General features: G+C 47.2%; 1 protein-coding gene across 1 annotated transcript in view; it reads left to right on the forward strand.

Moving 5' to 3' along the window:
* The window catches only part of LOC309556027 (inosine-uridine preferring nucleoside hydrolase-like), an 88,578-nt gene extending 75,486 nt beyond the window's left edge, over positions 1–13,092 (forward strand). The window contains exons 5-6 of the mRNA XM_082258294.1: positions 7,424–7,560; positions 12,655–13,092. Of these exons, the coding sequence (XP_082114420.1) occupies positions 7,424–7,560; positions 12,655–13,002 (485 nt within the window). The 3' untranslated portion in view covers positions 13,003–13,092. The remainder of the gene's footprint in view (positions 1–7,423; positions 7,561–12,654) is intronic.
* The last annotated feature ends 351 nt before the right edge of the window (positions 13,093–13,443 follow it).

The following is a 13,443-nucleotide window of genomic DNA, read 5'->3' on the forward strand; positions in this document are numbered from 1 at the left end:
TGCAGGGGGATGAATATGACAGAGGATGGGATGGTAGGAAGCTGGCAGAGTGGTACAGAGGGGATGACAGGGGGCACAGGGGTGGTAGGAAGCTGGCAGAGGGGTGCATGGGGGATGAAGATGACAGGGGGTACAGGGGTGGAAGGAAGCTGGCAGAGGGGTACAGGGGGATGAAGATGACAGGGGGTGGGGTGGTAGGAAGCTTGCAGAAGGGTGCAGGGGGGATGAAGATGACAGGTGGTGGGAAGGTAGGAAGCTGGCAGAGGGGTACAGGGGGGATGAAGATGATAGGGGGTGGGGTGGTAGGAAGCTTGCAGATGGGTACAGGGGGGATGAAAATGACAGGGGATGGGGTGCAAGGAAGCTGGCAGAGGAGTGCAGGGGGTGAATATGACAGAGGATGGGATGGTAGGAAGCTGGCAGAGCGGTACAGAGGGGATGAAGATGACAGGGGGCACATGGGTGGTAGGAAGCTGGCAGAGGGGTGCATGGGGGATGAAGATGACAGGTGGTACAGGGATGGAAGGAAGCTGGCAGAGGGGTGCAGGGGGATGAAGATGACAGGTGGTGGGATGATAGGAAGCTGGCAGAGGGGTACATGGGGGATGAAGATGACAGGGGGTGGGGTGGTAGGGAGTTTGCAGAAGGGTGCAGGGGGGATGAAAATGACAGGGGGTGGGGTGGTAGGAAGCTTGCAGAGGGATACCGGGGGATGAAGATGACAGGGGATGGGGTGCAAGGAAGCTGGCAGAGGGGTGCAGGGGGGGTGAAGATGACAGAGGGTGGGATGGTAGGAAGCTGGCAGAGCGGTACAGAGGGGATGAAGATGACAGGGGGTACAGGGGTGGAAGGAAGCTGGCAGAGGGGTGCAGGGGGATGAAGATGACAGGTGGTGGGATGGTAGGAAGCTGGCAGAGGGGTACAGGGAGGATGAGAATGACAGGGGGTGGGATGGTAGAAAGCTGGCAGATTGATACGGGGAGGGATGAAGATGACAGTGGAGTGGGGTGGTAGGAAGCTGGCAGAGTGGTGCATGGGGGATGAAGATGACAGGGGGTACAGGGTGGAAGGAAGCTGGCAGAGGGGTGCAGGGGGATGAAGATGACAGGTGGTGGGATGGTAGGAAGCTGGCAGAGGGGTGCAGGGGGGTGAAGATGACAGGGGTGGGGTGGTAGGAAGCTTGCAGAAGGGTGCAAGGGGGATGAAGATGACAGGGGATGGGGTGCAAGGAAGCGGGCAGAGGGGTGCAGGGGGGGTGAAGATGACAGAGGCTGCGATGGTAGGAAGCTGGCAGAGCGGTACAGAGGGGATGAAGATGACAGGCGGTACAGGGGTGGAAGGAAGATGGCAGAGGGGTGCAGGGGGGTGAAGATGACAGGGGGTACGGGGGTGGAAGGAAGCTGGCAGAGGGGTGCAGGGGGGTGAAGAGGACAGGGGGTACAGGGGTGGAAGGAAGCTGGCAGAGGGGTGCATGGGGATGAAGATGACAGGGGGTACAGGGGTGGAAGGAAGCTGGCAGAGGGGTGCAAGGGGGGTGAAGATGACAGGGGGTACAGGGGTGGAAGGAAGCTGGCAGAGGGGTGCAGGGGGATGAAGATGACAGGGGGTACAAGGGTGGAAGGAAGCTGGCAGAGGGGTGCAAGGGGGGTGAAGATGACAGGGGGTACAGGGGTGGAAGGAAGCTGGCAGAGGGGTGCAGGGGGGTGAAGATGACAGGGGGTACAGGGGTGGAAGGAAGCTGGCAGAGGGGTGCAGGGGGATGAAGATGACAGGGGGTACAGGGGTGGAAGGAAGCAGGCAGAGGGGTGCAGGGGGTACAATGGTGTAAGGAAGCTGGCAAAGGGGTGCAGGGGGGATGAAGATTACAGGGGACGGGATGGAAGGAAGCTGGCAGAGGGGTACAAGGGGGGGGATGAAGATGACAGTGGGGTAGGGCGGGTGATAGGAAGCTGGCAGAGGGGTACAGGGGGGATGAAGATGACAGTGGGGTGGGGTGGTAGGAAGAAGGCAGAGCAGTACGGGGGGATGAAGATGGCAGGGGGTATAGGGGTGGAAGGAAGCTGGCAGAGGGGTGCATGGGGATGAAGATGACAGGTGGTGGGGTGGTAGGATACCAGGCACAGGGGAAATATGATGGAGATGGAGATGATGATGATGGGGGTATGTTGGTAGCAGGCTGACTGTGGGGTACAGGAGAGGTGATAGGAAATATGATGGTAGGGTGGATGCTAGGAACAGGGAGATGATGATGGTGATAAGGATGGCAGGGGGTCAGTAGGTGGCATCATATATCAAATGGCATAAATATCATCAAGGCTGTGTGTGTGAGGTCACAGGCGGCTGTCACAGGAAGCTCTCACTGTCAGTGTCGGGCAGGACAGTCATGCAGTACCTTTAAGCTCCAGCAGACTGGCTTCTCGATGATTGCCAGGGGACGGTGCCAGCTCTGGTGATCAGTCACTCGCTGTCCTTACCTTTTTCTCTTGTCTTCTGCTCTTCTCCTGGTACTGCAGGCGGTAGAATGCAGGGGAGGGGCTACGTCGTGTCGTGATGTCATCTCTATCCATTGGCCGAGACGAAGCCGATGTGAGTGCGGGGCCTACAGTTATGCTGTATACTAGCGCCGGCGCCGCGCCGGCAATGTTGCGGATGCGGCCGCCGGCGGCCTAGCAAGTGTGATAAGGCAAGGCTACTAGTATTCTCATAATAAAAAAATAAAAAAAATTATATTTTATATTGGGCAGGAAAGAGACTGCGAGGCCTTCGGCGGCCGCCTTAATCGCCTAATTAGAGAGCCGCCTCTGCAGTGTTTGTATGTATATGTGTATATATGTGTGGAACAGTAAATATGTATTTCTCTATCGCTCATTGACAGACGTAGTCCTCGGTGATTCAACACCCTCGGGTTATGCTGCCCTCTACAGGAGTAGGACTAGACAGGAAAGAAAACGTTCTGGCCACACCCTAGGGGCAGTCCCAGAGGGTATATCCTCTCACTTCCTGCTCTAGCAAATCAGTTTTTTTCTGTCTAGTTAGGAGTAAGGACCTAGATACCTTGCTGGGATCTTCGGTCCTGGCAGGATTTTTTTCTTAGAAAAGATTTTTTAGACAGCTTTTTTTCTCCAGTGTTCCTGTGAGATCTTCAAGCAAGAAAGCTGAACTGGGTGACGGGCTGGATGTTGAGATCCAGTGGTCACCCCAGTTCAGCCTACGAGCGCGTGCAGGCCATAGCTCCACGCTGGGTCGGCCGCGACATAGTCCCACTGGACGGGGACTGACCCTGCGAGTTAAACCTCTCGCTGAAACGCCAAAGACCATGAGTCACGGCGTCCGTATTGGTCGACAGCCTTCCTACCTCGGTGGAGAGGGGTACTGTCAGGAGTTGGCGCCCGCCTGGTTCCGGTATGGTGAGTAGTATGTTCCCCCTTTCCCCCGACGGGTCTTGTGGTGAACGCGGGCCCCTCTCTGTAATGGTAAGGATGGGTTCCCCTCTATCCTATAACATGTCACAGATCCCCCTAATTGAGTGTGATTTTTGTGTACAAGAAGCCAGGAGGCTTGGTTTGGGAGCTGACAATCTAATTGTAAAAATGTGAAAATGATTGTAGTCAGTGGCAGTACTGGAACTTTACTGTTATAGTATAAGGTATCCTACCTGTCAGAAGCCACAGGGCGATGTCTATACATGTATACTGCATTCCAGATCATTCCTCCAGCTAAGCAGATGCCTCCCGATGGCCACGGACCGCATACGGCCCGCCAGGGTCCGGTACCGCCGACCATGCTGACCACCATGAGGGTGAAGAGTTGTGAGACTGAGATCCTTCTGCAGACATGCCGCTATTCTGTGCAGGCCGCCGCCATTGTCTGGTAGATCGCACGAGGCTGCCATTTTGGTGTAGCCTCGTGTCTCCAGCATGGGGGCGGCCATGTTTGAGGTGACTCAAACACCTCATGGAGCCAGGGGGAGGCGCCGGCAGGCGTGTTAAGGGGCGGAGCCGCCTCCTTTACCCAGGAAATAGGGCCAAAGACTTCCTGTCTGTAACAAGACAAGCACTGAGCAAACTGATGAAAACTTCTGTGCATCAGGGATGAGCCTTGGGGTCTCTCTCTCTCGGGTCCAAAAAGGCAGGTAACACTGAGGGGCGCTGTTGCGACTGGGGGACACAAAAAAAAAAAAAAAGTTTTTTACTTTGTCATTTTTTGTCGCTGGCAAGTGTCTTGTATAATCATTGACCCTGCCGCATAGGTATCCCCACCTGATCCCCTCAAGGTGGCCGCAGGACCCTCCAGTACCCCACTTGTTTTTAATGCATTATCGGCAGTTTTGGAGTCTTTGGTATCCCGGGTGGAGGTGGTCTGTCAGGGACGGGGGTCAAGAAGCGACCCCCGCCTACCCCTATTGTTTATCAGATACTTCAGGGGCTGTTGTCTCAGGTAATATCTCCTCAGCAGTGAGGAGCACGTTTCTGCCTCCGCCATAGCACAAGAGTGGTGGATGCACTAGTTGTGTCCGTCCGGGAAACCTTTAGTCTTGAGGTTACACCGGCAGAGGTAGCTGAGACTGAGATTCCTTTTTGGTACTTGTTAGCCTACCAAAAGGGCGAAGGATTTTCCTTTACCCAAATGGGGTCGTTTTGAAACAAACCCCTGTTATTTCCAAACGCATGGCTAGGTGCTATCCGTTTGAGGAATTCCTCTTTATAGGATAGACGGTACCACCTGCTGTCTTGCCACAGACTGTTAGGATAAAAGGACCTCGTAACAACGAGGACCTTCCTTTTCTGCTCATAAAGAGTTGTTTGTTCCGCGAGCAATGCCCAGGAAAGAGGGCAAGGTGCGTCCAAATCTGGACTTGGGAAGAAATAGAGTCCATCCGTACAGTGGTGGCCTCCCTGCATCAGGGGGATTTCCTGGCGTCCATAGACATTTAGGAGGCCTATCTTTATATCCCCATCATCGCAGGACATCAGCGTTTTTTCGCTTTCCCAAAGATCATCCCTGGTTCCCACCAGGAGACTGAACTATCTGGGCCTAAGGTTGGATACATCCTGGGCAAGAGAGTTTCTCCTTGCGGAGAAACTCCAGAAGGTTCAGTCAACGATTCGGATGTTGCTGTCCGTCAATTGGCTGGGACTGATGGTGGTCTTCTTAGAGGCAGTACCGTATACCCAGTCTCATACCCGAATTCTCCTGAAGGAGATTCTTTAATGGAATCAGAATTCCGATTCCCTGGACAATCGGATCCGGTTGAGCGGGCGGACCAGGAAGTCTCCGATGCTCAACCAGGGGAAGTCATTTCTTCCGATAGTATCCAGATTACCAATAAGGGTATTGGAACTGAGAGCGATCAGATTTTGTCTGATTTACTGGATCGAGCAGCTCTAGAGCAGCCCGATTCTGATCCAATCGCATATGGCCTCTTCATCCAGAGGTTTTTCACTAGCTGTTCCTTCATTGGGACATCCCGGATGTGGATCTGTTGGCACCTTGGCTTAACAGGAAGGTGCGGAGGTTTGTAGCTCGCGCCGCGATCCTCTAGCGGACGCAGCAGAAACGCTGATCGCCCCGTGGGGGCAGTATCAGCTGCGGCATGCCTTCCATCCTCTCAAGTTGCTGCGGGAACTTCTTCGCAGGATAGAGGTGGAGGGAATTCCAGTTATTCTGGAAATTCCGGACGGACCTCGTCGAGCCTGGTACGCCGACTTGGTGAGGCTAGTCGCGGACGCTCCTTGGAGACTTCCTCTCAGGGAGGATTTGCGGTCTCAGGGACCGATCTTCCATCTTGCTTTACAGTCGCTGGCTTAATGGCCTGGCCATTGAGACCCAGGTACTGAAGGACAAGGGAGTGTCAGCTTCAGTTATTCCTACCTCCAGTTAAAGCAAGGAAAGCGACTTCCAGCACATGGAAGTCTTATATTGCATGGTGTGAATCTATTGGATTTCCCCCACATACCTATTCGGTGACCCGAATTTTGGTCTGTCTGCAACAAGGGGTTGAGCAGAAACTATCCTTGAGCACGATCAAGGGTCAGGTTTTCGGCGTTAGCAATCTTCTTTCAAGAAACCTTTGGCTAATCATTCCTTGGTTCGGAATTTCATCCAGGGGGTGCGACATCTGGCTCCGCCAGTGCGCGCACCCTTACCGCCTGGGATTTTAATTTAGTGTGGTCGGTTCTTCAGAAACTTCTCTTTGAAGATATTAGGGAGATTCCCTTGCTTACATTATCCCAGAAGGTGGCCTTCTTGGTGGCCATTACTTCTGCACGCAGGGTGTCCGAACTGGCCGCATTATCTTGTCGTTCCCCATATCTGGTGGTTCATAAGGATAAGGTGGTTCTTCTTCCGAATCCATCCTTCCTTCCTAAAGTGGTTTTCAGAGTTTTTCATCTGAATAAAAGTATTGTGTTACCTTCCCCGTGTCCTAAGACTAGCCATCCTTGGGAGTTTGCATTACACTCCTTGGATGGGGTTCAGAAGGATACACTTGACTACTACAAACTTGTTTTCGTAAGACGGACTCACTTTTTGTGATCACGGATAGCCCTTGAAGGGGGTTGCCTGTGTCTGCCGCGACCATATCTACATGGATCAGTCAGACGGTGGTACAGGCTTATTCTATTAAGGGTCGGAATCCTCCGTTCCCTGTTAGGGCGCACTTCACTCGAGCGCTCAGTACTTCCTGGGCCTATCGCCATCAGGCGTCAGTGGTCCAGGTATGTAAGGCGGCCACCTGGTCGTCGGTACATACCTTTACAAAATTTTATAAGATTGATGTGATGGCATCGGCGGATGGCTGATTTGACCGCAAGGTTTTGCAGGCCGCAATTTGAGGAGACCGGTGGTCTACCTCGGGGGTTTTTTTCTGTTGAAAAATTTCTGTTGAGTCTCATCATTGAGGATGAGCATTGTAAACTTCTAGTTGGCACCGGTTGGGCCTTCTAGATTGGATTTGATTTCCATTTTCCCACCCCTCATTTGTGGTACTGCTTTGGGACGTCCCGAGGGTGTTGAATCACCGAGGACTACGTCTGTCAATGAGCGATAGAGAAAAATGGATTTTTGTAAAATCTTACCGTAAAATCCTTTTCTCTTAGCTCATTGACAGACGTAGTACCCGCCCCTCTGTTTTTGAGTTGGGTTGGGTTAAATTCTCTAAACACTGCTTTGTGACATAACTGATTTGCTAGAGCAGGAAGTGAGAGGATATACCCTCTGGGACTGCCCCTAGGGTGTGGCCAGAACGTTTTCTTTCCTGTCTAGTCCTACTCCTGTAGAGGGCAGCATAACCCGAGGGTGTTGAATCACCGAGGACTACGTCTGTCAATGAGCTAAGAGAAAAGGATTTTACAGTAAGATTTTACAAAAATACATTTATTTCTTAGTGTAAGCTAACTTTTTTTTTTTTTTTTTCCTTCTAAAGCGAGAGGAAACACCAGTTGTTGTGGAGAGTTTAACTTCCTTGCAGATCCAGAAGCTGCCTACATTGTTTTGAATGACTATTTGTGTACAACCTACATTGCTACTTGGGAGCATTCATGTCGCTCCAAGCTTTCATGGGTAAGTGAAACCCTGTACCCTAATTCTGTACTTGTTACATGTATAGATTACTCGTGTGAGCAAGTGTTCTAACTTGCTGTTTAAATCAAAGCAGCAGACCAATCTGTCAGGGTTGCAAAAAAAAGCCAGCGATTATTGGAAACCTGGTTTGAGAGGTATATGAGGACTGCTGCTGCAAACCTCTTCCTAAACTGGCCTGGCAAAAACATGCAGCTAGAACAGTCAAGGTGAAGTGCGAACTGCTAATCCATATATTTTTTTTTTTTTGGATCAGTACCTTTTTAAAAAGTACTGAAGCCAAAAGGTATCAAGTTGGCTCTTGAGACCTCTTCAGGTTATTTTTTTCTCAGCCTGGAATGGCCAAATGTGACTCTAGATCAGGGTTTCTCAACTTTTTTTTTTTTTTCAGCCAAGGCACCCTTTAAAAATGATGGACCGTCTCGAGGCACCCCATTCTAAATTTAAAAACTATTCTAATAGTTTTACAACATAATGCATCAACATCCACTAGTCCAAGTAGGAAACCCAACATTATAGCGGATTTATTCTTTCAAAGGAAATACACTTTAATTGGTTCTGACTAGTATACCGTTTCTCTTCTCCCTCAGTTTTTCCTCCATCACTCAGCTAATGTGACCCCTATGCTGACACAGAGGGGCAGCGGTAGGGTCAAACAAGGATGCTATGCAGACCACTGACTTCTTATCAACAGATGATGCCATTGGTTATTAGGATGCTGGCAGCTAGAAGGTTGTAATGGTGCACAATGAAAACCTGTGACTTAGAGTAACTAAAAAGGCAGCCTTCATCCACATGCCAGCCTGTATACAATTTTTAGGCATTTTGCCAAGGCACCCCTGAAGAAACCTCAAAGTACCCCAGGGTGCCTGGGCACCCTGATTGAAAAAGGGTGCTCTAAACCAGCAGTTTTTGAGAACTGTAAAGTCTTTCCTGAACTGGTTAAAATCGATGAAAAGTCTATATTGGGGGGGGGGGGGTTCTTATGGTATTGAAAGATCATTTATATTTGTGGATGGATAGGTTGGAGAGCCTATATTTTAGAGATCCTGACGAGCAAGAGAGACATCTCCCTTTTGCAGTGTGGAAAGTAGTACAGAGTCGTGTCGCCCTAGTGTGAACCGACTCTCACTGATACTTGTTACATAAACAAAGCGGGAAGTAAAGCATTCCTGGTTAGACCAAAAGAGTATTTCTTACTCTCAGTGGCGCACCTAAATGTCCACCATATTTCAGTTAAGGTCGTGCTAGAACCTTCAAATACTTGGGGACATGTGATTAGAATGGGGGGGCGATACATTTTTTTATAATAAATCAAATCTATGTAGTTTAGATTTTATGTTGTAAAGAAAACGAAATCTGGAATTCTTAAGATGACCGTCTTTGTAAACGCTTGAAAACGGCTGATTAAGGTGGTAATAAACTCACTTGTTCTTCTATTGTTTGATTTTAAAGGCAATTATAACAAATACTAGAATTTAAAAACCTAATACATCTTTATTTGTACATATATAGGTAAAAAAGACTCAAAGGAGCCTTGCGTGTATACAGTGTCAGCAAATCATACTATATTGTGGCATTTCAAAAGCAAATACAACAATACAGTTGTGGTAGTTCCAACAATTGATTTTTATCCATGTCGCGTCAGTTACAGTGGATTTTACAATATTGCTAAAAAAATTCCAACGCGTTTTGACATTCTACTGTCTTTTTCAAGGAATAGTCAACCACTCTGCAAATATAAATACCCCCCCCCCCCCCGGGGTTAGGGAGGGCGTATTCAGCCTCAGTTATGGGAATTCAAGTAAGTTTCATATAGCAGGAGGTTAGCAAGCAATTTTGAATGTATAAGATATAGCGATAAATGATAGTTATTTGTACTTGCAGAGTGGTTAACTATTCCTTGAAAAAAACAATGTTGAAACGCATTGGAGTTTTTTTCAGCAATATTGTAACATCCACTGTAACTGACGCGACATGGCGACATGGATGAAAATCAATTGTTGGAACTACCACAACTGTATCAACCATTGAATTATTGTAGTGTGAATATCCCTTTTTATATTTTCTTTGACTTGTTGTTCGATTTGCTTTTGAAATGCCACAATATAGTATGATTTGTTGACACTGTATATACGTAAGACTCCTTTTGAGACTTTTTTACCTATACATGTACAAATAAAGATTTATTATGTTTTTAAATTCTAGTATTTAATTGTTATAGTATTGCCTTTAAAATCTTTAAAATCCCACACAATAGAGGAATAACCTATTTTATATATTAATGGGATGATGGCAATTACCACCCTAGTTTGTTGGAAAATAATAATTTTTATATTAAACTCACTTGGTGCCTTATCTGCAAAAAACTGTCCTCAGAACCTGTGTATGTGTTTGGGTTTAAAGGGATGAGGTGGCAACGCTACTCCCTGCCCCCATATATCTGTGCTTAATCACTGAGGGTGCAAGCACCTGCACTGTGACATGAGAAGGAGAGTTATGGCACTTTTCCACTGCAAGTACCGGCTCGGCTCCACTTGGCACTGCTTGGCCCAGCTCGGCTCAGTTTGCTTTTCCACTGCGTGGTACGAGTCAGCACTGTATAGGCTCTACTCGGCTCGGTTTGCTTTTCCATTAAGTAATAAGTGGGTGGGATTACAACGATTCTCTGACCAATCAGTGGCTAGTAGTGACAAACAATCAATGCTGCACGCAAAGGATTGTGGGATATGGTATCAGGACGGCCTGCTTGGAACCCCAACCGAGGTGGTACTGTTTAAGCGAGCCGTATAATGTAGTGGAAAAGCGCTGCTGTACCAAACCGCACCGAACGGTTCTAACACATACCATGCAGTGGAAAAGCGCCAAACCGAGCCGAACTGATCCGTACCATGCAGTGGAAAAGCGCCAATGTCACATCCTTCCCATATCTGGAGGTAGTGGGTATTGTTTCTGTAGTTGTAATGGCTACAAAGGGGAGAACACTCAGTTCATTGTTTAACCACTTTAGCCCCGGAGGATTTGGCTGCTCAAAGACCAGGCCCTATTTTGCAATTCGGCACTGCGTGACTTTAACGGCCATTTGCGCGGTCGTGCAACGTTGTACCCAAACAAAATTGACGTCCTTTTCCCCACAAACAGAGCTTTCTTTTGGTGGTATTTTGATCACCTGTGCGCTTTTTTTTTTTTTTTTTTTTTTATATATGAAATTCTCTAAAACAAATGTACAAATCAAATGTTTTTTTAACATTTTAGGCCAGTTTGTTTTCTGCTACGTATTTCTGGTAAAAAAAATCCCAATAAGCGTATTTTGATTGGTTTGCGCAAAAGTTATTGCGTTTACTAACTACCGGAAAGATTTATGTCACTTTTTATTGTTTTTTTTTTTTTAACTATTAATGGCGGCGATCTGCGTTTTTTTTTTTTCTGCGGGACTGCGACATTGGGGCGGACAGATCGGACCCCCTAACTGACATTTTTGACACTTTTGGGGGTACCAGTGACATTACTACAGTAATCAGTGCTATAAATATGCACTGTTACCGTAAAAATTACACTGACAGGAAGGGGTTAAATTTTACTGGTGATCAAGGGGTTAAGTGTGTCCCTAGGGGCGTGATTTTAACTGTCAGGGGGCGTGGCTTGTGAAGTAATCACAGAGACATGCGATCCTATATAGCAGGATCACATAGCCTCTGTGATGACTTCAGAGAATGAAAGACAGCTGTGTTTACATCAGCCATCTGTCCTTCTCTCACTGCTGCGGGAGAACGCAAGTGACCATTGGAGCTGCCGGTCACACGCGCTGGCTCCCCAGCTGAAGAGCGGGGTCGGGAGCACGCCTCCGGCGGCTTGGGATCGCCCCCTAGCTCCTCCCAGGCGAGCGCCGTACATGTACGACGCTTTGCCTGGGAGCGCCAGACTGCCGCCGTACAACTGCAGCGGATGGTCGGCAAGCAGTTAAAGTATAGCTATAGGCAAAACTTTTCTTTTTTTTTTTAATGTTTTGGATAGAGGGTGTGACGCTACTCACCGTCACTGGGAGTGAAAGGCAGATACTTAATGGTTTGGATTGCTTCAATTGGGTTCTGCAATTATGATGTGTATTGAACTTCAATGTCAGAGACAGGCTCTGCCTTTTGTCTGTGTATTGAGAGGTGAAATGCGTATTTGGTTAAGCCTGTCTGTCCCATTGTTAAATTAACTCGCCTATTGCTTCTGTCCAGATGACTAGATAATTAGTTCAGCTTAATTCTATTTCTGTATACAAGTTCATCTGCATATGATAATGTAATCAGGCAACCCCCTGACCTGATGGGGTAACTTTCTCAGGAGGGGGATGTGCTCATGTGTGTATAAACTGAGTGTGAAACTGTTCAATAAAGGAGATGATTCCAGTACAAGCTAAGTTGTCGGCTAGCTTTGTATGGGGGCGGCTGGAAAATTTGATATCTATGTTCACGACTGGGAGGAAGCCGTATACTGATGGAAGTCCACAAGTACAGCGTGGGTCGCAGTTCCATTACAGAGGGGAGATTGATAAGAACACCTGTAAGGTTTTGCTGTCTGCATCCCCATTAGGGAGATTCACCCTCTCTGTGTCCTGTTTACCATTTTTTACTTTCCAGTGAAAGTAAAAAAAAAATTCCATATTTTGTGTTGTCCCCAGAAAAGTAAGAGGTGAAATATTCCAATGGGGACACTAGTTTTGGTGACCAGGGAGTCCCCAAGAAATTTCCCTAATTTGCAGAGATTTCCTCTCCCTTCCTGTTTGGCTGTGGGACAGGAAGTGAAGGGAAATCTCCCCAAAGGGACAAACATGGTAAACCTGACAGGGGTTATAACCCTCCCTTAATCTATCCAAAATTAAAAAAAAAAAAAATTGCCTATAGTTCTTTAATTACAGGTTGTGTCTCTGCTCTTCTTAACAAAATCTCTCAGCCAATTATGTTTTTTGATACAGTCGCTGTTAACAGTGGCATGGTGTATTTATTATATTGATAATGTTATGTAGATGGTTATGACAAGTTTACCATTTTATTATAAAATAAAACTAACTTTGATTTGGTTATTTAGGAATGGTATGATCATTGGGTCAACTTGGGGACAAAAAAATCTGACTTCATAAAGAAGATATATGCTCACAGCTTGCAGTTCTCGAGAGATGTGAAGGAAGAGAAAGCCATTGTGGATGGGCCTGGATTTGTCTCTTGTGACTCCTATGCAATGGCTGCAGCCATAGATCCCAGCACAATTACCAAATTCATTGAATGTGGAGTGACTGTGGAGCTTAATGGGAAGTTCACCCGTGGAATGATGGTGCTGGATTTCATTGATGAACTAAAGAAGAAAAACAAAGCTATCATTATGAATGGATGTGATCTGGAAAAATTTAGCAAGCTTATGGAGTCTGCTGTTAAATAGAGAAAGATCCTAATTCTTGTTAACAATAAAGTTTAAACAATAAAATCTATTGTTTAATGTAGCTATTATTTGTCATGTTTAACAAGCATCCTCATTACTAAAATATATTTCTGGAGTTTTCAAATTTAAAACTTGGATTAAAAAACACTATATGCAAAATAAATACTGGATTTTACTGCTGAAACTATCTTTCTTTGTAAAGGGTTTTACTGGTTGTGATAAAGTTGTTAATGCCTGATAGATAAAGATAGATCTATCTATCTCTAGATCTGTGTATGTATATGTGTGTGTATGTGTAGCAATGCTCCCTTGAGGGCTGCTGGTTAGTGGAAGTTCCTCTGCACTCACCTGACCCTGAGAATCATCCAACCCACTGGACACTTTAGGTTCCGACATTTCAGTAATAATCTTCAAGAACACACTGACACAATGGAGATACGA

Source organism: Pelophylax lessonae (assembly GCF_965119305.1).
Source record: "Pelophylax lessonae genome assembly, chromosome: 5".
Lineage (NCBI taxonomy): Eukaryota > Metazoa > Chordata > Amphibia > Anura > Ranidae > Pelophylax > Pelophylax lessonae.